At 44.4% G+C, this 22,778-nt stretch overlaps 8 protein-coding genes across 8 annotated transcripts; 3 read left to right on the forward strand and 5 right to left on the reverse strand.

The window, feature by feature from the left end:
* Positions 1-105: 105 nt before the first annotated feature.
* AOL_s00006g342 (uncharacterized protein) lies at positions 106-2,060 on the forward strand (the record flags this gene model as incomplete). Its single annotated transcript, XM_011119651.1, has 4 exons — positions 106-222; positions 298-635; positions 706-1,609; positions 1,695-2,060. The coding sequence occupies 4 exons, from the start codon at positions 106-108 to the stop codon at positions 2,058-2,060; spliced, it is 1,725 nt and encodes a 574-aa protein (XP_011117953.1).
* A 277-nt stretch (positions 2,061-2,337) lies between these two features.
* On the reverse strand, positions 2,338-3,331 carry AOL_s00006g343 (uncharacterized protein; the record flags this gene model as incomplete). The annotated part of the gene is made up of 2 exons (XM_011119652.1): positions 2,338-2,988; positions 3,077-3,331. The coding sequence occupies 2 exons, from the start codon at positions 3,329-3,331 to the stop codon at positions 2,338-2,340; spliced, it is 906 nt and encodes a 301-aa protein (XP_011117954.1).
* Positions 3,332-4,134: 803 nt separating this feature from the next.
* On the reverse strand, positions 4,135-6,245 carry AOL_s00006g344 (uncharacterized protein; the record flags this gene model as incomplete). The annotated part of the gene is made up of 4 exons (XM_011119653.1): positions 4,135-4,663; positions 4,751-5,009; positions 5,080-5,363; positions 5,458-6,245. 4 exons carry the CDS (start codon positions 6,243-6,245, stop codon positions 4,135-4,137), a joined length of 1,860 nt encoding a protein of 619 aa, XP_011117955.1.
* A 639-nt stretch (positions 6,246-6,884) lies between these two features.
* On the reverse strand, positions 6,885-7,921 carry AOL_s00006g345 (uncharacterized protein; the record flags this gene model as incomplete). Its single annotated transcript, XM_011119654.1, has 4 exons — positions 6,885-6,917; positions 6,980-7,717; positions 7,778-7,857; positions 7,918-7,921. 4 exons carry the CDS (start codon positions 7,919-7,921, stop codon positions 6,885-6,887), a joined length of 855 nt encoding a protein of 284 aa, XP_011117956.1.
* Positions 7,922-8,488: 567 nt separating this feature from the next.
* Positions 8,489-9,146, reverse strand: AOL_s00006g346 (uncharacterized protein; the record flags this gene model as incomplete). The annotated part of the gene is made up of 4 exons (XM_011119655.1): positions 8,489-8,630; positions 8,713-8,727; positions 8,799-8,896; positions 8,967-9,146. The coding sequence occupies 4 exons, from the start codon at positions 9,144-9,146 to the stop codon at positions 8,489-8,491; spliced, it is 435 nt and encodes a 144-aa protein (XP_011117957.1).
* A 660-nt stretch (positions 9,147-9,806) lies between these two features.
* On the forward strand, positions 9,807-10,474 carry AOL_s00006g347 (uncharacterized protein; the record flags this gene model as incomplete). The annotated part of the gene is made up of 3 exons (XM_011119656.1): positions 9,807-9,823; positions 9,887-10,168; positions 10,240-10,474. 3 exons carry the CDS (start codon positions 9,807-9,809, stop codon positions 10,472-10,474), a joined length of 534 nt encoding a protein of 177 aa, XP_011117958.1.
* Positions 10,475-11,976: 1,502 nt separating this feature from the next.
* AOL_s00006g348 (uncharacterized protein) lies at positions 11,977-13,803 on the forward strand (the record flags this gene model as incomplete). Its single annotated transcript, XM_011119657.1, has 8 exons — positions 11,977-12,033; positions 12,099-12,154; positions 12,240-12,472; positions 12,527-12,594; positions 12,651-12,761; positions 12,817-13,150; positions 13,209-13,361; positions 13,415-13,803. The coding sequence occupies 8 exons, from the start codon at positions 11,977-11,979 to the stop codon at positions 13,801-13,803; spliced, it is 1,401 nt and encodes a 466-aa protein (XP_011117959.1).
* A 6,428-nt stretch (positions 13,804-20,231) lies between these two features.
* Positions 20,232-21,142, reverse strand: AOL_s00006g349 (uncharacterized protein; the record flags this gene model as incomplete). Its single annotated transcript, XM_011119658.1, has 3 exons — positions 20,232-20,641; positions 20,724-20,850; positions 21,104-21,142. The coding sequence occupies 3 exons, from the start codon at positions 21,140-21,142 to the stop codon at positions 20,232-20,234; spliced, it is 576 nt and encodes a 191-aa protein (XP_011117960.1).
* Between the last annotated feature and the right edge of the window lie 1,636 nt (positions 21,143-22,778).

The following is a 22,778-nucleotide window of genomic DNA, read 5'->3' on the forward strand; positions in this document are numbered from 1 at the left end:
CGTTGTAAAGAGCAGGCTGAGCTGCTCCAAATTTATAACGCGTTCCGTTACACGTTACTTCTGCAACTTCGTCAAGGTACCTTCATTCCATGATATCCGGTGCCCATGAATAGCGTCCCTCCAACTGCCGTTCTCCACATCGGTTCTCTTAGTCCAAATATGGGTTCCCCGATTCTGAGACTTCCTGTAGAAGTTCTTACCCAGATTTGTAGCTACCTTCCAGTTAGTCATTCGCCTCCAGCCGTTGTAAATTACTTATGTATGCAAAAAGATAACCTTCCCTAACAAAGTATATAGGCAAATGCACCAACCCCTTTCATCGCCGATCTAGCAAGTATCTGTCGTGTGAACAGGTTGTTCCACCAGATCGCAACTCCCATAATCTATCGAGATGTCCATATTGACTATGTATCCACATTCGGTGGCGCATCCAAGATTCTAAGATGTTTTCTAGACTCCGAGCTTAAACATGAGCACAGTGGTATCAGGTATATTCGAAGTTTGAGAATTTCAGAGGGCAGCCCACGCCCGGATGAACGAGAGGATTACGACAGGGAGAAGGGGGGGATCCGCGAAGATATCGCGAAATTGGTTTTAAAGATCAGGCCTGATCAATTATCTTCGCTATACGCTGAGTAATAAAAATACTAAAAAAAAGGACTCGAGGAGAGTTACAGCTTTGCTAAGACAGGTAACTTGCTATAGAACAGCTGATTTCAGAGAAGTTTATCAAGAAAACCTTGGGGATCAGAACAACTTGAAGAATCTACAAGTTAGATACAGACCTTCAAATGAAGATGTACCACTCACTTCTCCTTTTAATTATTGGAGCCAGCGGATTCGGCACTATACCTCTCGCCTTACTGATGCCAAATTCACCCTTCGTCTGTCCGGCCTGACAATAAACCTCGATTTGGTTACCGTGACAGAAATTGATATCAAACCAATGGAGTCAGGCTCGTTGCTTCGTCCGATCAGAGTCAAGACAATCCCCACTCTCACGCATTCTGAAGACGACGCAGAGAAAAAGCTCTCCCATATCGTACATGATATCCAAAGCTTACTATTTTCACTACTCTCGGCCGTCAACGGAGAAGCGTTTTATATAGAAGAACTAGATATAGGATTCCCCAATCATTACATGCTTGAGCCGCATCTCGAGCGGGAAGCACTTACCCCGGTAGTCGGTCGAGTTCGAAAATTGACAGTATGGAGTCCTAGCCGTGCTTGGCCGATGATGCGTATCGTCCTACCTTTCACTACGAATCTCACCGATTTACGACTTTTTCATACCGTAGGCCAGCATTTTCTAGAAAGGCAAATGGAGGAACCCCCCTTCAAACTCAAGATACTCTACATCGTGGACCCCGAATCCACAGGGCAGTACATTAGCCAGAAAGCGCTCATGCCTCATGCACAAACCCTCGAAGTCCTTTGGCTGGAGTCCTCGGATTGGAATGGTCACACCATCCAAGCTATAAACATTCCGTTATCATCTAATCAACTTCCAAATAACCTAAATTGGAGTTTTCTGATATCAGAGAAATTTCCCAAATTGCGGGAGGTGGCAGTCTGTCTCGACGTGGATACAGTGGAGGCAGGCTTAGTGGTAAGTGCCTCTTTTGCCTCCCTTTCGTGTAATACGCATTGTTTTATTTTATCCTCGTTACTAACCAGATACTTAACCGTTCCAGGGTGAAAACTTTGAACTTCTTCGCATCCTCAACGAATATGACTTTCAGAGTGCCTGCAAAAGTAGTATAAACGGCTTAGCCGAGCAAGCATTTAACAAGATATATGAACGTGGAACTTCGTCAAAGTTTAGAGCCATCGCATTTGGTACGCCAAATCGAGATTTATCTACTAGAAGGAGGCCGGATTACGAAGAGATATCTATCTTCTTTGGTAGAAAGGAGAGGGATATGCTAGGCCGAGAAGTTGCAAGATGTACGCCCGTTAATGCTAGACAGGCGAGGTATATGCTTCCAGATACCGTTATTATAGAAGAGGATGAGAGGTCCTTGAGGTCGGTTGAGAAATGGCCGAAGTTGAATAATTGAAATCGCGAAGTTTTAGCCTCCGTTATTCCATATTATAGTGCGGGGCCACTCAACAAGGAAAGGAATAAGCTGATTTACAGTCACCTATCAAAATTGTAGAACTAGCGTGGAATAGTGGCCCTGCAGAGGAAAAGGTTGTCACGAAAGGTTCATTAATTGTATACAAAACGTATTGTAAAAGCTGTAAATGAAAATTAAATATTAACGATTTCTATACATAATACCAAGCGCTACTATCAAATATTAATCAAAGGCAAAAGGAAACAGGATTCGAGAGCTAATTCTTTTTAAACAAACTTTCAGTCTCCAACCAGGTAGCAAAATCCTTGATCTCAGGATTGATCTTCCTCAGAGAGGCGATATCAGCCCCATATCCAACATCATTGAACCACTTAAACATGTATCCAAAGTCCTTGACCATATAGTTAAGGGCTGACCCAATAAGCTTAAAAGTCGTGGGTAACTTTTCCCCGGTCTTCTGCTCGAATATACTCTTGAACTCGTCATAGGTCAATTCATCGCCCGCCAACGAGATTTTCTGACCCTTGTATTCATCAGGCTTCAAGAATGCCTCCGCCGCGAAGAATCCAATATCGGTAGTAGCAATCAACTGCAACTTCTTTTCCTTTCTCAAAGCCAATTCCCAACTAGTTGCGAAAACCTTCCCAACGAAGCCAGGTACTAAGTTTTCAAAGAATGCAACCGGTCGCAGGACCGTCCAGTCCATGCCGTGCTCTGTGCCTTTCTCGAAAAGAAATCGTTCAATGTTGTGCTTGGCGATGAAATGGGGGACATTGGTTGGGCTATTATCGGAGGCGGCACCACCACGATCGACAGATGAATAGATGAAATGTTTAACATTGTTGTTTATTGCTGCTGTGATGAGATCTTTTCCTTGCTTCTCTTCGGATTTGTTTCCGATAGCCGCCTATTCAATTGAGTGAGTGTTAGTAAACCATTGAATCTTAAGCTTGCATTGTAGATAGGGCGTATGGTGGGATAAAGTCATTCCTTACCTGAACACTGAATGCACCCCAAACTGGTAGTTTAGTAATTTCCTTTACTTTCTGGAATATATTCTCTGGCTGGTCGAGGTCCCCAACGACGAGTTTGATCTTTGGCGATAATCCAGAAAGTTTTTGTGCAGAAGGCGATTTTGCGTCCCGTGTGAGAGCGAGGATTTCAACATTTGCGTTGGCTTTGAGGAGACTTCTTATGACGGCTCCTCCTTGCTTGCCAGTCGCACCGGTGATTAAAATAGCTTTGGACATTGCGGATTTGGTATATTGATTTGTGATGATCGAAGGTGTTTTTTTGAGGATTGTAGAGGAGAAGATAGGGCTCTTAATTAGAAAGTTCTGAGAGTAGGTTTTATGTTAATTTGATAAGAAACTTTGAATTCAAATGTCAATTGGCCGGATTGATGGTTTTTGAATATAAAGATGAAAATGTGATTGAGCAAGTGGTAACTGTTGTATATTGAATAGGATGCTTTGATATACTATGATAGTGAAGAATGAAGTTTTAAGAATTTAGACAGGCTAATCGAGCTCTATTTAACGATATCTTGAACTCGAACATAGTGAAGGACGAGTGTGTAGAGAACATTAGAACATATGATATCGCTACACTCTCCCGATACTCAATTCAAAATCATAGATTGGTCATCAACCATTTGTAATCTGGCTAAGGCACTAGCTTTGTCATTAAACTCCATAATTCTAGAGAATGACGCTTACGGTCATAACCTTTTTTCCTGAAAGTCTGTCCCATTGATTCAATTCATCTGAGCATTTCGGGTTGAAGTTGTGGGTGTCTGTTCAGCGTCGGCATGTTGTTGCCCATGTCTCGGTGCCAGAGAACACCGGTGTTACATGGGTGATCCCTGTCAAATGGCGAAATCCAACAGCAACTCGCTAAAAATCGTCCTCCCACCGGCCTCAACTCACCCCGTGTGGGTACGGACGATAGAGTCGAGGTGTAATACACGTTGAATTTGCCTTAGTCAGGGTAAGATGATAGAGTAAATCATTATCATTTAGTTTCTTAGTTACAAAAAAATGACTAGGTTGTATTATTTTAAGAACGGAAGCATCCAGAAGTAATTGTTGTAAGTCATAGACATATCGAAATCCTGCATTTCCTCGACACTGAATTGCATTCCGCCCTCAGAATCTGGATCCATGGCCCCAAAGGGATCGTAAACAGGCTGGTTGTTGGAAAAATCTTGGTTTTCGTATTCCTCCGGTATCATATCAATATCGTCAATAGTCAAAGGAGGGGTTAAACCCAGTGGCTGATTAATACCATATTGTTCGTGGGCCTCCATTGTCTCCGCTGGTGCAAAAGTATTAGTGTTTGCGTGCATCGATATCTTCTGTCCAGTCTCATCCACAACTTCTCCACTTAGAATATCATGTATTGGCCCGGCTGGTTCTTTACAGCCTCGGTGTAAATTTATGCAAAACGATTTTTTCTGAACATGCCAAGTTTTAAGCTTCAGAAAGACTGTTTCGAATGGTTGAGCCTGTGGAAGGTATCCGTTCTGTGAATGAATTGCAAGGCGCTGGTGAACAGTACCAAGTAAATCCGCTACAGAGGATCTTTCATTACTGTTAGTTTCGCCAAACCGGTCGAATGTAAACCTGTCTATGAAAGAAGACAGTTTCGCCAGACACACTCCAGCATACATAATCCAGACAAAAAATATGTCAGGGAGGGACCGTGCTAATGGTGTCTCCAGGGATATGTACGAGTTGAGAATCCCCCGGCATATCTCAAGAGATCGTGAGAGCGATTGGAGATGAAACGCAGTGATTGATGGGTTTTGAATAGCCCTTCCTTCCTGATATGAGCTCTTATATTCCAATCCCATCTTGTGGTTGAAGCCACGAATTCCAACCTGATTAGTTTGGAGCTCAATGGATAACTTTGCTATAGTGCTGAGCCCTAATCAAGCATTTGATACGTCATTAGCCCCGGGAGCAAAACAAGGAGTATATCTTCATATAGGACATACTTGAGTCCACCAGGCCGCCGTTATCCCTATCCCATTCAGATAACCGGTTCTGAAGCAGATTAAATAGACTCCTGGTCTTAGAATCCTCGAAAGAATCCGCCTCAACATTATATGGTTGATTTAGCGACAAGGAGGCGTCTTCCGATATCTGCTGTAGTTCAACAATTTTGCAAAGCCACAGGTCGTCCAAATTTGAGCTGTCCGTGTCCATCAAAATTTTGGCATATTTCTGGTAGTTTGGTTGGAAAAAATTGAATTGAGAGCGACGAAGTAGTGTTGATGATCTAAAAGTTTTATAAAATTACAAATTTAGTTAATCTACCAATTGGAAAGATGGCCAAGGCTCGAATTGGCGGTTAGAATGCAGGATATACTTACGCCGATGCGGCAAAATAGATCCCCAGGAGTATCCTACAAGCCTCGAGCGTGCTTTCGTTTGGTTTATTCGCCGTTGCTTTTACCTTCTCTTCTAGCATAAGGTCGGATGCCATCGCCATAGCATTGTATACATGCTGTGTCAACGGAAAGGTTTTCGCCTCTGGAGGCTGTATGTGATACTGCGAGAAAAGAACGAGAGCTTGTAAGAGATCTATAGACCTATTCCCCAGCACAAAAACCTCTTGTGCAAATAAATTGTTCAAACGTGGTAGAAGGCGATCCAAAAACGTTGGGTCGATCGAAGCGCTTGATATCGTGAGAATAGTCAGAAACAATACCGGTGTGTCTCTGCGGATAGAATGAACATCCTGACTAGCCGAGAATTGGATGATAGGAAATATTGGTCTTATATTTTCTTTCCAATAGTTGAGGAGGTTAGATGCTGTGGATATATCTATTACTCCTTGGTCAATGACGTCTCCGGTTCCGATGATGGCACTCGGTGATACCGGGGCCTGCGAGTATTGGTTTCTCGTCTCCAGGCCTCCGCTATACCCAGAACTGTCCTCAACGGTTACATTCTGGTTCTGGACAAAAGACGAATCTGGCCCTGCCATTTCGGGTTGAAGTGCGCTCGTAAGGATTTCGATTTTCCTTTCGAGCTCTTGAAACCTTTGTGCTTGTTTTATTCGTGGTTTTATAGGTCCGGGAGCTTCGCAAGGGCGTACCAGCCGTAGACAGGCTTCGCATTTACTAGACTTCGGTACTGGGACACATTTGATCTTCATGCTACGACAGCCGACGCATGCCCTCGATTTTGGTTTATTTTTTGGGCGGTCCATGATGCACCGTAGTATTTGGCGAGAATTAGGAAATTTGGGGACTTGGTATTCGATTAATCGAATTCAATTGATGGCGTATATACTCTGTAAGAAATTGACACTGTTGGTACCTTTCTATAACCGTTGGCCTTGCATGATCAAACCAGTCTTGTACACTAATAGAACTACACGTTATAATTATACCGGTAGTTTTGGGACGCTAAAGTTAAAGATCTGTATTAGTCAGCCGTATGCATCAGATCGTGATCGAATAGCTTGTGGTCTCGGCCGAAAAATCCTGTGAACCATACCGTCATAAAGAAGAATTGCCCGCCAGTTAACAGTTTAGCACGAAATTAAATTAATGTTCAGAACAGCGATCTCTTATGGCCCTGGTGAATAAATTATAGATTTCATTTTCCACATTACAAACGCCTATAAGATGATATATTACCTACTACTTATCTGAACCTATTTGGTTGTTAGGTATACAACCAATGTTAAGGTAGGCTCATGGTCGACCCACTACTAGAGAGTATGCCAAAAGACTTCCCACGCGCTACTAGGTATGTACTTAAGTAAATATGGGAATCCCAAGCAAAGTGCCTAGAAATCCATACAAGCGATATGTTCGTCATCCTACATTTTTGGGTCCCGTTAGTGCCACTCATTTCACTATCAGTGGAGCGTGATAAACATACCATAGTAGTAAAGCAAACACCATTCGTGAGTAGCTCATCAACAGCCTTATACGTCTCTCCCATCGATATCCCAGTCGTCTGCGCAATCATCGCGACATGCATACCCTCACTACTATCGTGGCGATTCTTGAGATGTGCGTAAATCTTCCGAGCATTCGCTGAGATCCCTGGCGGCAACATGGTCCCACCCGAAACTGCACCGGCAGCACCTGTGCCCCCCATAGCAGTATCCTCTCCGTATGAACCGGCACCTCCATGCTGGTACGCCCCGCCGCCACCTGCGCTTCTTCCCTGCTGAGACTCAGGTGGCCCTCGTGTAAAATGCAGATGTACAGCCGTAACCTCCAAGAAATGACATTGGACCTCATTGAAATCTGTAACGGGTTTTACGCTATGTGTCGTGATGTTTCTTTTGTTGTTGAATTGCTTGATACTCCCCAATACCCTTGCATAGGTGTTGATTTGCAGGCCGGCTTCGCGACTACTCTCGTTTTCGCCATCATCATCCACCATTGAATTCCTCTCACCCCTGAAAAACTTGACCTCAATACTGCCCGTTCCGTCCTCCATTTTGTAGGTCGAATTTGTTTCTTGGTCGGAGATACTGAGGATTTGTGCGACAAATGTGACATGACCAATCTCAACATCGTCAATTACGAACGTGTTATCATCGTGGGGGGTCTGGGCGTCTAGAATCTGTTTGATAGTGACCGGACGGAGGGTGTTCTTGGCTGCGGACTTATAGGAAGTCAGCTGTTAGCAGTTATCGAAATTCAGTTGGAATATATCGACCCGTACCCTGCCAGGAGTTGCTTGAGTTCCACCCTGAGAGTCATTCATGTATCCTGCTCCACCCCCATATCCACCGTCGTAGTAACCTATAAAGCTACAAGGTCAGAAAGCTCTTAGCACTTTAGGCGGCTTGGAAGGTTACGAACTCATGGTAGAAGCAGTTAGTATCTAAATCTCTAAAGAAAAAAAGGTAAATAAGATACGAAAGCTGTCGATGTTAGGATAATAGAGAAGGATTGGAAGCTGTACGAGTAGAAAAGGTAGCTTCGATGTGGTTAGGAGAGGATGGTTGTTGGTAGAGCTATGTAAGTTTGGTTCATTGAAGGTTGCTTTGCACTTTACGCGCTTCAAGGCTGGAAGGTTTTCGCGTGTTCCAAACAAATGCCAAGACCAGCCTCCAGGCACAAAATGCCTGTCAGAGCGCAGTGAACAAACGGCTACATACAATCGAGCTTTTGCTGCGGCGGCGGGGTATTCAAAGGCGGGGCGCTCTGTATAGGGACTTAACTACGTCTGAAAATATAGAACAGTAAAAAAATTCTATCAGGGATGGATTATATTAAAAAAAGTATTCTCGCTGTGCCTAAAACTCCAATATACAATATACCAGCCTTGTATCTGCGAACTCCGGTCCTCTTTTACCTATATTTTGTTTTTGAATTTTTTGAATGTGAGTGCTTTTCTTTTCTGCCCGAGCCAGAGCTGTCGAAGTTGGACTTATGCCTCTTGCAGCCACGCCTGTCGGTCTTCCAATTCCGGCAATTCTACGGAACTCCGGTTGAACTGTTCGATGTTGTGCAATTCGTCTATCACCCTGTACCTATTGCCACCTGTAAATCTCCTATATTCTGCGAAAGTTCTACTCAATTTGTATCCGTTAATTTTGCGTCTCTGCACCTTAAGTATAGTTAATGGACCCTGTGAGGCGCGGGGTAACTAACGAGGTTATACTCCAGCTAGAAACGCATAGTATCGCAATTAGCTAGGCTCTCATCCATATAGCCGGAGACATCACCGAATGACGTACTTTTGTAACCGCCGAAGACACCCGATCACAGTACCTGTCCGATGCCTTCCCATGGTACAAGTTACCAATATCCGCCCGTTTGAGGCCTCAGCCAATGCCTGTCCGAAGGTTCAGCTTCCTAATCCAGATTCCAGAAACAACCCGCGAGAGGACTGGGTCAGGTCACACCTGCAAAGCACCGATAACATTCCTTTCAATCTCTGGATCCCATGGCGCAGTGATTTCCCCGATTCCGAAGTTCAAGAATTTAATGCCGTTTGCTCTGATCCATGAAAAAAACTCTGGTGATGGGTCTTCAGTTGCTGCATCCTTCATAACCAAGCAATGCCTCAAAGCAAATTGAGGCATTATTTGTCCCCATATTAGCCCTCGTGTCTAACAGCAATCGTTCCAATATGCCTTTTCTTCTCCTTCCAAGATTCGTCTTCAGAAAAAAAAAGCCTTTTTTCAACCATAATTTGAGAGGACGGGGGCGCTCTAACCCATCCATATAATCGTATCCAAATTTAAATCGCTCACGAACGGTAGATTGAGTGGCAATGGGCCTGCACTCCGATACAGGCCTTCTTCGACCTATGATTCCGCCTGCGATTAGTACCGTAAGCCTTAAAAAAATAATTCAAAAAAGAAGAATTCACTTACACAAGCAAAGTTCAGCGGAGGCACCACTTTTGTTAAAACATGCTGCGACGCCATGATGAACGTCTATAGCACCGGCTTCTTGTTTTTTTGTGAGTTTTCAAGGTGTCGTGTGACAGAAGAGAAGATAACTGCTGGTTGGGTGGCTGTGATTGGGTGCATACCATATTTATCGATAAGCACGCCAGCCAGTCGCCAAGACCGGCCCTTTTCAACGCAGACCCGACAATTTGGTACCGAAAAACAATTCGACCACCAAATTTTCCTTTTCAAACAACGTCGTCGAATCAAAGTCATTCGAACCGCTCTTTCTCTCCCTCATCACATTGGAACGGCCGCGATCCGGCAGGCCATGTTTCATAAACCAAGATGAAGCCGGTATATCTGTATGCCCCTCTCAATCGCCCAATCTCGGTTGCATCCATCGTACTGATTTAACTACACTGTAGTCCAAACTTCGTTATCGCCCTCGTCCGGACCCCACGCCTACCTCCGACATTCGCACAATTCGCCGTTCCCTTAAGTCTTAACAAACTTGACCTAAAAAACTACCTAAAAAATGCATACGGTATCAAAGTCCTCGGTGTTAGATCGTCCATACGGCAGCAGCCGGTCGAGATAGAACAGCAAGGAGGGGCACGGCGTTATGTCCGGAAACAGGCAGAGAAGAGGATGATCATTGAGATGGAGGAGCCATTTGTATGGCCGGAAGAGCCACAGGATTTGACGAAGTACTTTATTTACACCCCAATACCAACTTACTATGAATCGGACGACGGGAAACTAACGGTTGCAAACGCAGATTCGATAATCAACTCTACAAGAATATCGAGAAGTTTAGAGAGGACATGCGAGAGAAAGGCATGGATGGAAAGAGAAACAGACTTGCGGAAAGCAAAACAAGAAGGAGGTTATCGCTTGCCGTTCAGGAAATGCGTAATGGCCAGGCGGAGGTTCCTAGCGAGGAAGCACCGAAGGAAGAACTCACCGACCTTGACTTCGCTACAGCTGCCGGGGAAGGACAAAATAAATCGTAACCCAGAGTCTAGGTTAGACCAGATTGAACTCAAAGGGTGCGTCTTTGAGCCCTGTATTGTAAATATTGAAATGTACGATATGACGACCAAAATGATAGACGTGAATATCAAAGAAGTTTTATCATCTGTCCTCAGACTCTGAACTCGCACCCGTCTTGCCTCTAGACTACCCAGACTCTAGAAACCGTGACTTATAGACCTCTCTGGGCACTTGGAACATACGAGTTTCAACTCGAACCATATACCTACTTTCTTTCTAACATCTGAATTTTTCAGCTTTAGACTTGCACTAGATATTCAGAGATAGTTCTTAAGTGAGATTTTTCAAGAGTCCAGAGTAATAGATTTATAACTTCGAATTCCCTTTATCTACCTCAGGTTTTGTGGTAAATAGTTACTAGATACCAGCCTCGTAACAAAACTGTGTTTCAACGAATCTTGACACTGAGATCGATCTATTAATTTACATTACATAGTTGAGGAGTCGACTGGCGACGAGACAAGAATAAACACTAGATGGTGTGTAAAACTGGGTAATTACCTAGTGCAGTACTCGTGATAGCTTGAGATATAGCAAACAACCAGAGCAATGGCTGCTATGACACTAAATATGTAGAACAGTAGCCCGCCCATGTGTAGCTGAGACTGGTCTTGTTAGCTGAGACGCAAAAACTGAAAATTGACGAGACAATCCTTAATTAACGAGGACACTTTACCTAAATTAGTTACCATTTCTGACCCCATGACTATTCCTAGTCTCAGGGTAGTCTCAGAACCGTCTCAGTGTTAGAACTGCGTTAGCCATTAGTCCTAGTCTCGGGGCCCAGATCTACAGAGAATTTTTGAAGATCATAGCCTAAGCAAATTCCTTCAGTCTTCTATATGAAAAGATAGCTAGGATCGTTGGCACTTGCAACTAAATAGTCGCTCGAAAGCCAACTGTAGAACGGTCAATTTCAGAAGTACTTAATCATAGTCTCGTAATAGTCTCGGAGCCAGAGATGTCCCAGCGTGGCCGCGATAGCCGGGTGCCCCCTAAAATATAAGTGATAATCCTGATAGGCGTAATTTATAGATATCAACCGCGATAGGACCGAGACTAGGTTTTATCCAGGAAACATATAATTTAGGCTTGTCTCGTCGCCAGACTCCTCGACTGCGAATTTAGGCTAGCGCTCTTAAAATCCAGATATCAATTTCAAATTCATGACATAGGGAGCCCAGTTATACTATTATCTACAAAACTTAATTATAATTTACATATAATAAAACAAAAACAGAAGGCCTTAAATACCAACATAGTTCAAACCTCGACAGCTGCGGCCAGACAAGTCTGAGCTGCGTGTTGTGTGGTATTTTGGGTTCGATTACCCATTCGGGAACCATGTGGATCTTGACGTCGAACGCGTCTTCCCACCAGCGACTTTCTACCGAGCAATTGCGACCTGCGATAACGAACCTCTCGATATCGGTTTTATCACGAAACTCATATTCCACGCATCATGTCCACCGATCACAGCTCATTCCTTGCTGCTCGAGTTCTCAATGACAATAAGCTTGTAAGAACTAGCTTATACTATGCAACTTTTCCTTTGACCTGAAGCTAACAACAGCTCTTGCCTAGGTCACATACCGTCTCCTAAGCCGTGAGCTCAAAATCCACGTCAACAAGGCCAAAGAGTAGTTACAGCCCTCTCCCAAAAAAAGAATAGCCTGCCAGATTCAATCAGGCTCACTCCGATTTTTCCATTTCCACTCGAACTAGATACCTCGCCGCTTTCCACGAAACAGAGAACCGCAAGCGCCAAGGATCATGTCATGCTACATATCTTGTTACAGGAGTCCCGAAGCCTTTAGTCCCGACATCACGACCGAGGATTGATACGGATGATGATACATATATGGAGAGCAGTCCTGTCCCACAGGCGACACAAAATGAAGATGAAGAGGTAGTAAAGACGTCCAGCGTCATATTAGTAACAGAAGAGGAATTGGAAGGTTCGTTCCACTAGCGGGACATATGTCTGGAATTGGAGCACTAAGTAGTGTTAGGGGTCAAGGAATCGCTGAAGGAGATCACATCGATACATATTTACAGTGTAGAACCTGGTCCTATTAAGGTAGCAGTAGCCCACATCTGCAAGGTTTTCGATCAAATGACTTACCTTGAATATAGGACCTTTTAGCGATTTCAGACGCAAGTGTGGAGCTGTATTCTAGGTTTCCTAGCTTAAATGCTGCCGAGAAGTCGAAAATCTACGGTACAACACTGAACAAATATGTCAAGGTCGATACCCCAGAATCAGAGTTCCAATCCTGAGATTCTTCTAACACAAATACAGAAACGAGATGGGGCTCCGCCGCCGCCGCCGCCGCCGCAACCTACAACGAGTAGCACATATGTCGTTCCTGTGAAGAAAGAACCTATATCGTCTGCACTGCCTGCTGCAACTTCATCTACTACAAGCAAAGAAACCAAGAAGGATGTGAAAAAGGATTTCTTTGGCAGCATTAAGGCAAAGGATGCACAGAAATCCCGTCAAACATCTGAGTCCACTTCATCAACCAAAGCTAAAGTTCCCCTAAAGCGTGGACAAAGTGACTTGATGTCCTCATTTTCCAACGCCCAGCCTAAGAAGCCTAAGCAGCCTGAGAAGGAAAAGACACCACCGCCGGGTAAGAAATCCGGAGATATGTCGGTAGTACTACAGACGTTAAAACTAACAAATCCTAGATTTCATGGACGTCGATGACGATGAACCTGCGGAAGTGGAGCCAGTTGATGAAGAGACAAGGGCAGCAGAAAAAGCGAGACAAGAAGAGATACGGAGAAAACGAGAGGTGGACGAAGAAGAGCTCCGTAGAATGATGGATGAGGAAGACGATGGTAAGATAATAATCACGACAATACAGTCTGTATTTTTTGCTAACCATAATCAGAACCTATTGTTACAGAAAAGGCAAATAGTGATGTCGAAGTTGCGGATTCCCCAGAAGAAGAGGAGGAGGAGGAAGAAGAAACAGCGGCAACTCCCATGGAGGAACCGTCTGAGCCCGCTCCTTCAGCATCTGCGCCGGGACGTCGAAAGGCAAAACGGAGAGTAACAAAGAAGGTCCGGTCGAAGGATGCAGATGGGTACATCGTGACCCGGGAAGTTACCGAATGGGAAGAGTATTCCGAGGATGATGTTCCAGTACCGGCGAAACCGGCACCGAAACCAAATGCATTTTCTGCTATGAAACAGGCCCCGAGCTCACAGAAAGGGAAGAAAGGTGCAGCAGAAGGTGGACCCAAGCGGGACATCGCCAGTTTTTTCCAACGAAAGTGATCAGCTGCCAGCTTTACATGCATGGGGCCTTTGTCGTTGGCTAAGTGCCAAGATTAAGTAGTTATAGAGGCATCTACTGGTAACACTAAATGAACCGTCTTGCCACCAGTTTGCTGCTGTATTCATCTAGTTCCATTGATCCGCATCCTCGGGTCCAAGCACGGCTAGGCGCTTATTGGATCCTGAGGATCCGCCTGAACAATTAACATTCAACAGGGTAGCAACACGTTTTAACACCGTCTACCGGCGAAGTTGACCCTTGTCGCCTATCCAACAGCTCCACATCTAACATTCCAGCGGTGGTAATGGCAAACAATTGAGGTTGTCACTAGCGGTCTCGAGCTTCTAATTTCCTGGCTAGAACAGTTCCCAGCAAGACCCTCACATTCATTGTTTTTGAGCCCGCGGATACCAACATAATCGAAATCATCAACCTTCCTTGAAAGGCCTCTGCTGTGATGTGTGATGTAACACGACTAAATGCAAGGCTGCACGGCTCATCAACCGGCAGCTGGTCGTACTACGCCGCCCCCGCTGACGTTTTTGTCTTATGCTCCAGCCTTGTTACAGTTGTTACATTTATGATCGGCTACAGGTCGATTGTGTCTCGAATTGCGAATGAGTTTGTGGTTGTTGTATTCGAAACCCCAAAGAAAGACCTCACACTCACACTCGCACACGGGAGGAGTCCAAAGGGGCCCCAATAGGGAAACCCGCACGTTTGCATGATTACTGTGGTACAGACAGGGGTCTTTGCACCTTGCGGAGTTTGTGTTGCGAGTGAGGTTCTAGACCGTCGTACCAAGTGTCCAGGGCCGAGTGAGCAGGCCGTTAAGTGGATATATAGCATCGGTGAACTATAGGTTCGATCAAATCGGATTCTGGTCTTGATGCCCCGTTGGTTCCAGATTAATTGATTGCTAGGGTTTACCTGTGGGGCCTGCGGACGGGAAGCCCAAACTTTTTCCCAAAGTGTCAAGATGTCGAAAAAAAACGCACCGTTGGCGCTGCCACAACCCAGCCATCGAGCTTATGTAGGGTTCTAATCAACATCAACGAAATGTACCCATTCGGGCTCCGAGGTTGGCCGATGTTCAGATATCAAGTTTCACAATTTGATTTGCGATTTACCGCTTTGGGTTTTCTGCATGCAGATGAGATGATAACAACAAAGACGCCTCTTTTTTTCTCCCTCACTATCATGCCTATACACAAGTAGACACACATATGGATATGATATCAGATTACAGATTACGAACCACAGCGCTAAGTCATGGAGGAATTAATAATGATAATTCAAAACTAAAGGCATTAATTGATAAGTCGCCGTCTCCAAGAGCTCGTATAATACAATACCAGGGGATCTAGCCGTTCAGTTATACGTAAATTGTGACAAAGCAGGGAAGCTTTGTTTCGAGATGCATCGGGAACTTCCATGGTAAACTGACCCACTCTGTCCCCACCTCCTTCGAGTCGAGAAGAATCTGTGCATAACCGCGGTAGAATCCATCAATACGGTAACCCAATATGATACTAACTTTAGCAAAAGCGGATTAACCGTTCCCGCCGGAGAAGTGACAACCGTTAACTGTATGAACGCAGATATTTGCGGTGGATACTATGTCCAATTGATTTCTTTTGGGGGTGAATCTCCATCGGGTCCAGGCCTCTGGAAAGACTTTATGTTCATTGATGTCAGCATCATATCATATTGCACCCGCATGCATGATGCACTCTAAGGGAGGGATTCCGGTGCATCGTTCTCGAGCTCCCCATATAATCCAATGCAATTGGTCGGGAAGTACAAGCGGTGATGCATGTGACAAGCATTTTCGTTTTGTATTCTATTCAATTGGCCGTTGTCGACTCCGGACCTGCGGGCTAGAGGGACGAGTTCAGTGCGATATGATCCGTTGGGGGGCTTTCAGATGGTCTTTTGGCGTATGGGCCAATGGTTTGTCCGGTATATTGCGACATCATGATATCGGATATTTCCTTAATGGTATTCAGATATGTAACATGCACCCCAAGGATCAGCTTTGCTGGTTAGGACTATGAGTTTATGTAAGGGTTTTTTTTCCCCTTTCCACTTCCTGACTAGATCCATAGATATTCTTGTCTTTTGCCTATGAACGGAGCGATATCGCGATCTTGAATTTGTCGATCGCGATCGATATCGATCCTATGCATCGTAAGTTTTTTTTTTTTTTTTGCATGCTTCATCAGACATTTGATTTGTTAGTCGCTAGTCGATATTCCATATTCTGTCTCGTATCTAGACCGGTCCTGCAGTGCAGCGGTCATACATACGTATCAAGCACATTTCGAGGATAGAGCCAGTCTAGTTGGCCCGTGCGCCTAAAGCCGTTCGAGCCGTTCACTTGCAGCAGTACGGCAGGACGCCCTCTACATGCATGCAGCAGTCCGCATCATGATCGAGCCGTTTCAGGCGACCGCCAAGTTAACGCATCTATCCCAAGTCCAGATTTATTTATTTCCTTCCTTCCTTACCTTCCGTGCAGATCCCCCGTTTATCAGATGTCTGGACGCTCGCGCGCAAAAAATTTAAAATGACAAAAGGGAAAGAAAGAAAGAAGAAAAAATAAAAAATAAAGAAAGAAAAATAAAGAAAGAAAAAGGGTTTGGAAATGTGTAATTCCTTAATTTAAACAGATAGGGTCTCCCAGATCGAGATCTTGCTAAGATATCGGGTTTTCTCTCGGCTTAAAAGAAGTACTTTGACAAAGCTGTCAAATGAAGGGAGCCGATGAAACGCAAGGGGGGTCGAAGAGGAATGAATACTAACCGGTAAGGCGCTGGATTCGGTAAGAAGCGAGAGCTCAAGCAACTAGATTTCCGGTAGTTCTGTACATCATCAACATTCCGAAGCTAAGAGGCCTTACATTATCCTTGCTAAGCTTATCTTCTCTTAGATATCATACTACTAATATACGTATATACTTGAGTAAAGTACGTAAGTGTATGTATATGCTCGCTGTAAGGAATCACTAACGTACATACATGAAAGAATGTTCCTCGAATGTACCAGGGAAAGGATCCTTGCCGCCGTGCATTGAACATCCCGCATTCACCCCCCTCAAGCTCGCCTTAAGCCTTCAAAGGCTCCTGCACTATCCGATCTTTCCCATTGAGAGTAGTAATGCTTAGTAGAAGGCTGATGGCATGTATGTACAGCACGTCATCGTACGCATCTCAACATTCCAACTATATGTAAGTACATATACAAGGAGACATATTCCGACCTATTAAAACTCGAGTTTAAAGAAGCTTAAGTCCATTGGAGAGCCTCGAAGAGAAAAAAGCAAACGATTTCAAGTCTATTGGCTGAATCTGACGTCCGATCGCGACTCGGGGTTGGAACTAAGAATTGGACAGTACAGAGTAGTAGTGAAGCTAGGTCAAGCGCGAGTGATAGTGCAAGACATTCCTGCCGCGGGATGTGAAAGATGTTGCATATAACTAAGCATTTGAAGTTTTCCTAAGTATCAGCCATATTTAGGTATTAATTGCCCAATTGATTTCTAATCAATATCTACTGTGTGTGTTCTTGTCGGGTTTCAGCGAATAAGACAGTGAGCTCATCGAAATAACAGTTTTCGGGGCGGCAATGCATGAAGTTATCCCAAAGTATGGTTTGAATGTGATATAACTCTGGTCACGCAGATTGAAGTTATATTCCAAGGGTTTGGGTACCCTCCGTCCCAGCCATACTTTTGAAACCCTGCGCTCCCATACCCATGTTATTATGTACATGCTCGCCTCGTTTTGATAGGTCCCGATCGGTTAACGGAGGTAGTTTATTTTGTCCTTTGTAAAATACTTACATATGTTTTTTTAGGACCTAATTAGCTAAATAGATCGGTGAAATACTAACAAAAAACGCTGATTCGACCGGACATGCTCGGTGCGAGGCTGAGCTGCACAACTAACAGGTTGCAAGCAAATGCGAGACCCAGCGCAGTGCCAGTACAACAAGCATAAATCTATGAAAATCTTAGGCAATACTGCGATTCCTCGGTCTCTCGAGCCAGATTTCCTTGTTCGATATATTGATATCCACGTCGGCGTTTGGACGTGACGTCGAATACGACCCCGTGTAATATAATGCAGCGCAGCTAGCTAATTCTAGAATTCTATTGATTCTGATTCTGATGAACCTCGCAGCGCAGGTCGTTTCCCTGACTTTGTGTTGCCGCAGAATGCCACAAGGCACAGCAAGTGGCATCATCCTGACCAGATGGTAGCATAATTCGACGTCTAGACTCTCCAATCGCCTGATAGTTGGATTTCAAGCGGGCCAACATACGTATTCTGAATTCTGTTTTCCCCGATGCCCAGTCCTTCCAAGTTAACTCTGAGATACCAATTCTCTTTGCCGACATGCCTGAGCTGAGCCCGGCATAATCTTAAGAGGTGGTTCCGGACCGTCGACCATCCGATCTCTCTGTTCCTAACACGGGCGGTCACGATACGAATTAATTACTTGTATGCACATGCTTTCCCTTGACAAATTGCCAGAGATCAGACCCCACCTTTCTCCTCGCTTAATGCCGGCCGACGAGCCGTCAGAGGAGGGGTGTGATAAACAGCCAGATGGACGGTAAAGGGACGTAAGAGCTCGAGGTAAATATCAAATGTGGTGCCTGAGTGGCTTGCTGCACGATGCGGTGGTAAATCCTCAACCGCTAGCTCAGGTAATACATTTCAATTCAGGCAAATCCCCTTCGTACGCTTTGCATCTTGTTCGAATTCTTGCTCGCTCGTTTTTGTCCTCGTGACTTTCCAAGGCAATAATTGGGGTTCTTTATGCTTCAGAGATGAGGTGTCTGGGGGGGTGAAAAGGTAAGTTGACATCGCAGTGATATATGAGAATCGATTGATCTAGACTCTTTGGGAATCGAAAACGGAGGGGCTTTTTCTTCGCATGCATTACCTTCCGTCCGAAGACATGCTATGTACTCCATGTTATCATGATATTTATTCATATGTACATACATTATATTGCGCTTGCATTCGTTGTCAATAACAAAAGGCCCTGGGGCAAACACGGGGAACCCTTCCTTCGCCTCCCCTTGCTTGCTTGGTTTTTTGTGTTCGAACCCATGGAATGTTCCAGGGTGTTGGGAATATTAACGGCTGCAGGATTAATATCAGAAGGGGAAGTTCAGAAAGGGAGAAACAAGTGCCATTTGGATGTTTGTCCATCCAGGCGTTTTGACAAGGATGAGGGCTATAACGTCACTCGTTCGTGAGTGTGAAAGGATTACAGTTTCACAAGCATAACAGTAACAATCAAAAAGTTTTGAAGGATACGAAAAGAATAGTGTCTAGAGTTATTTATTTAACACAATGCTGAGAATTGAAGCGCATTGTCTTGTTAGACAATCATGGAAGAAAATATGAAGCGAAAGGAATCCCAGCCAGGATTAATAGGAAAGTTATACGGGGCCCTCCGAATGAAGAGAGGTGGTATAATGAGCCCACGTAGACAGTACAGGAAAGCCATGCAAGGACAAAAGCCGAAATCTTGTTGTAACTCCGTAAGCACGCCCCCAGAAAAAAAAAAGATTGAGTGAAAGGAAGAGTCATGATCGTCGTGAATTTACCCTGGTGAGGTATTTTTTTGGCCGACTAAAAGAGAGAGAGAGAGAGAGTGAGAGGGAAAGAGAAATTCGAAGTGGACCGGTGCGTGGCCGGAGAAGAAGCAGGGTAAGCGAGAACGCAATACTGGGCCTCGGATCAAGAATCGAAATTTTCGGCCCTTCTGGGAACGTTTCTTTTGCGAGAAAGCATTTTCCGCCGAATTAGAAGGTTGAATTTATTTTTTAAATTTGTTTTTTTTTTTTTGTGTCGGATGCCAAAATTGATGCGTGAAATAATAAGCAGGTCGTAAGGTATCTCTAATGCAAGAACGCGATGTAACCAGAAATCAAAGTGTAATGATGCAACTCCACGAGCAAGATATGCAGATGTGAGTGAGGTTTTTGGTGTACAGTCTAGACGGAAAAGGGTGAAAGCGGGAACAATCAAGGCGAGAGTCTGTCGATTTGCCAGACTTCATCGTGGATCGATTCGCGTGTGAATGTAAAGCGATCATGCAGCCTGCTATCACGCCTGCATGGGAATGTCATTGTTAGTTTGGTTTAAAGACAATGTGAACACTCCCGGGAGATACTCCGACTTACCCTTGCCAAAATTCGATATACGTAGGGATAATTCGAACACCACCCCAGAACGGCGGCACAGGGATCTTCTCTTCGCCCTCGAACCTCTTCTCCATATCTCGGACCCGGTCTTCGAGCTCTTCCCTACTTCTCAGCTTGGCACTTTGCCTCGATGCCCAGGCGCCAATTCTAGACCCTCGAATTCTATGCATTTGTTGTCAGTTTCGATGTTCCAATACGAATTCAAACTTTATGCAAAAGGTAGTACCTCGTATCATAGTATTCCTGGCTTTGTTCTTGAGTCAACTTTTCGGTAATACCCTCAACTCTGACTTGTCGTTCCAACTCTTTCCACCAAAATGTGAGACTAGCGTGTTTATTCGATTTCAGGTCATCTGCCTTCCTGGAAGTATCCCAATTGGAATAGATGACAAAGCCCTTCTTGTCGAGTTCTTTCAAGTAGACCATCCGTGCGCTGACTCTGCCAGATGGCAACTGGGCAGTAGATAATGTTGTGGCTTCGGGCATAGTCAGTCCCGGCGTGTTTGATGCCTGCTCAAACCATTCGTGGAATTGCAAGAAGGGATTGGAATTGAGGTTTTCCCTTTCTAGCTCCCCGATGAGATATTGCTCATCTTTGCGTGTAGGTGCAACTATCAAGGCCGTCGTGTTAGTTGGCCATTCGTTTTTACCCCTCCCTCTCCCTCGGAATTTGAAGTTTTGCAGAAAACTCACAGATTAGTTTGCTGGAATGTTTGGATGTCTCATTATGGAGGGCGGCATCTCGATTGAAGTTCTTTAGGGACATGATTTTATCAGAGAATCTTGCAATCTTATATCGGTTGTAATGCCCTCTCATATGCTATTTCTCGGAAGTGATCAATGGTTAGCAATCTCGGTCTTTTTTTTTTCGATTTTCTTTGAGATGTTTAAATATAAACTCAAACGTTAAATTAACGACGAAGAGAGGCCATCGAAATCCACAATTTGGGATCAGCAGCCAATGTGTTGCTACGACGTGCAACCTCTCTTGAATATAAATAATATGGGCGTTCAAGATATATATATAAAAAAAACACCACACAGGTAGTTCTAATGAAAGAGTCGAAACTCACTTGAGGATGAGGTCTCAAAGCTCCGGCTGGCATTGGCATTGTGCCGGACTGCTGCAGCAGGGGATATGGAATGTTAAATTTTTGGATGGTTTGTTGGAGCCTACCAGAAGGCGAGAAAAACGGGGCCTTTTGATTGAAAGCCGATACCGTTTAATTTGTATGAATTTGAATGAGGTTTGAATATGTTTTCCGTTTGCGGACGATGTTTAGACAAATGGGAATTGATAAGCAGGCTTAGATCCAGTAGCTTTATATAAAGGTGATCTCGATCTCGATCCCTCTGCTGAAAGTGTTTAAGGTTTAATGTTAGGGCCACGGGGTTATGTTGAGGAATGGTGATGGTGGTGGTGGTGGTGAGAAAAGTAAGGAGGAATATTTGAAGGCAATATATCAGAAGACGGAGTTATAATAGTGAACGGATATACTATTATATATACCCGCACTTGTTATATAGACTTCAGACAAGACCAGGACCAGGCGTATGGCGTCTGGGTATATGTTTTTTTTAAGACGGACCGTCGATGCTGAGGTTTAAATTCAGGTGTGGTTGATGATTGGCATCGGTAGGAACTAAATCCTGGGACTTGGGGGAGTAGTTATATGTTATATAAGAAGGTCTCCACACGTATACGGCAAATTCGGAACTAGTAAATTACAAGCAGAGTCCTGAGAATCTGGGATAGATCGAAGCTAAAATAGACGTTTGGTAGAGTGACTAATCGGATGAGCTAACAACTGTTTTTTGTTTTTGCGGCAGCGAGCAGCAGCTCGAAAGAAAGGAAGAAAGAAAGAGAAAAAAAAGAATTGTGCCTCTGCTGTATCTGTACTGTGTACTTACATACGAGTAACGGCAGTAAAGAAGCAACATGCGCCGAAAAAACGAATAATCTAACTCGTGTGTGCGTTCGTGCGTTAGAAAAAGGTCCCCGGGCATCAATGCTAACAACTGGCCGTTACTTGCTATGACGATCGAAGGAGACGACCTTCACAGGCCGTTCCATGCCGCTATTGCTAGTGACATCCCTGCCCTTCAAGAAAGGGTAAGGAGGAACACTAGATGAAAGGGACCTTTCAATGGGTTAATTGATTGATTCCACTTTCATAACATGACTTCCATCTTTCTGGGTACTGGGGTACATAGATACCCGCTTCGAAATTCTGAAACTGCGGTCGGCTGAAAATGGTGGAATTGCATTGTTGAATTCACAGAGTAACGGGTAGCGTTCATTGACGCATTGCGAAATAACCGCATTCAGGTCGACAACAGAAATTCAGAACAGAAAACCCGAGATCAATGTGGAAAAAAAGTAAAGAGAGGGAAGTGGAAAGGAAAAAGAAAGAAAGAAACAAGGAAAGAAAAAGAAAAGAAAAGAAAGGGAAAATTCTAACGAAAGTATCGTGACGTTGGCCCGATTGTACTGTACCGCGTACTAAACTGGCACAGAATATGGCCGACGCTCGCTTTCCCTTGGTGCGGTTGGTTGGATGATAGCGAAGGAAGGCCAGGAGTGCCTAGCTAACGACCATGGTTGCCAATACAGCCAGGGATGTGCGAGAGGTTGGATTCGAGGTCTATGGGAGTCTAGAAGCCTTCGATCAATACCCACCGCGGGATAGCTTCGCTAGCCTTTGCCCAAATCATACTGGTTTCAAACATTTCTTTCTGCCTTCGTGT

This window comes from Orbilia oligospora, assembly GCF_000225545.1.
Source record: "Orbilia oligospora ATCC 24927 unplaced genomic scaffold scaffold00006, whole genome shotgun sequence".
Classification (NCBI taxonomy): Eukaryota; Fungi; Ascomycota; class Orbiliomycetes; order Orbiliales; family Orbiliaceae; genus Orbilia; species Orbilia oligospora.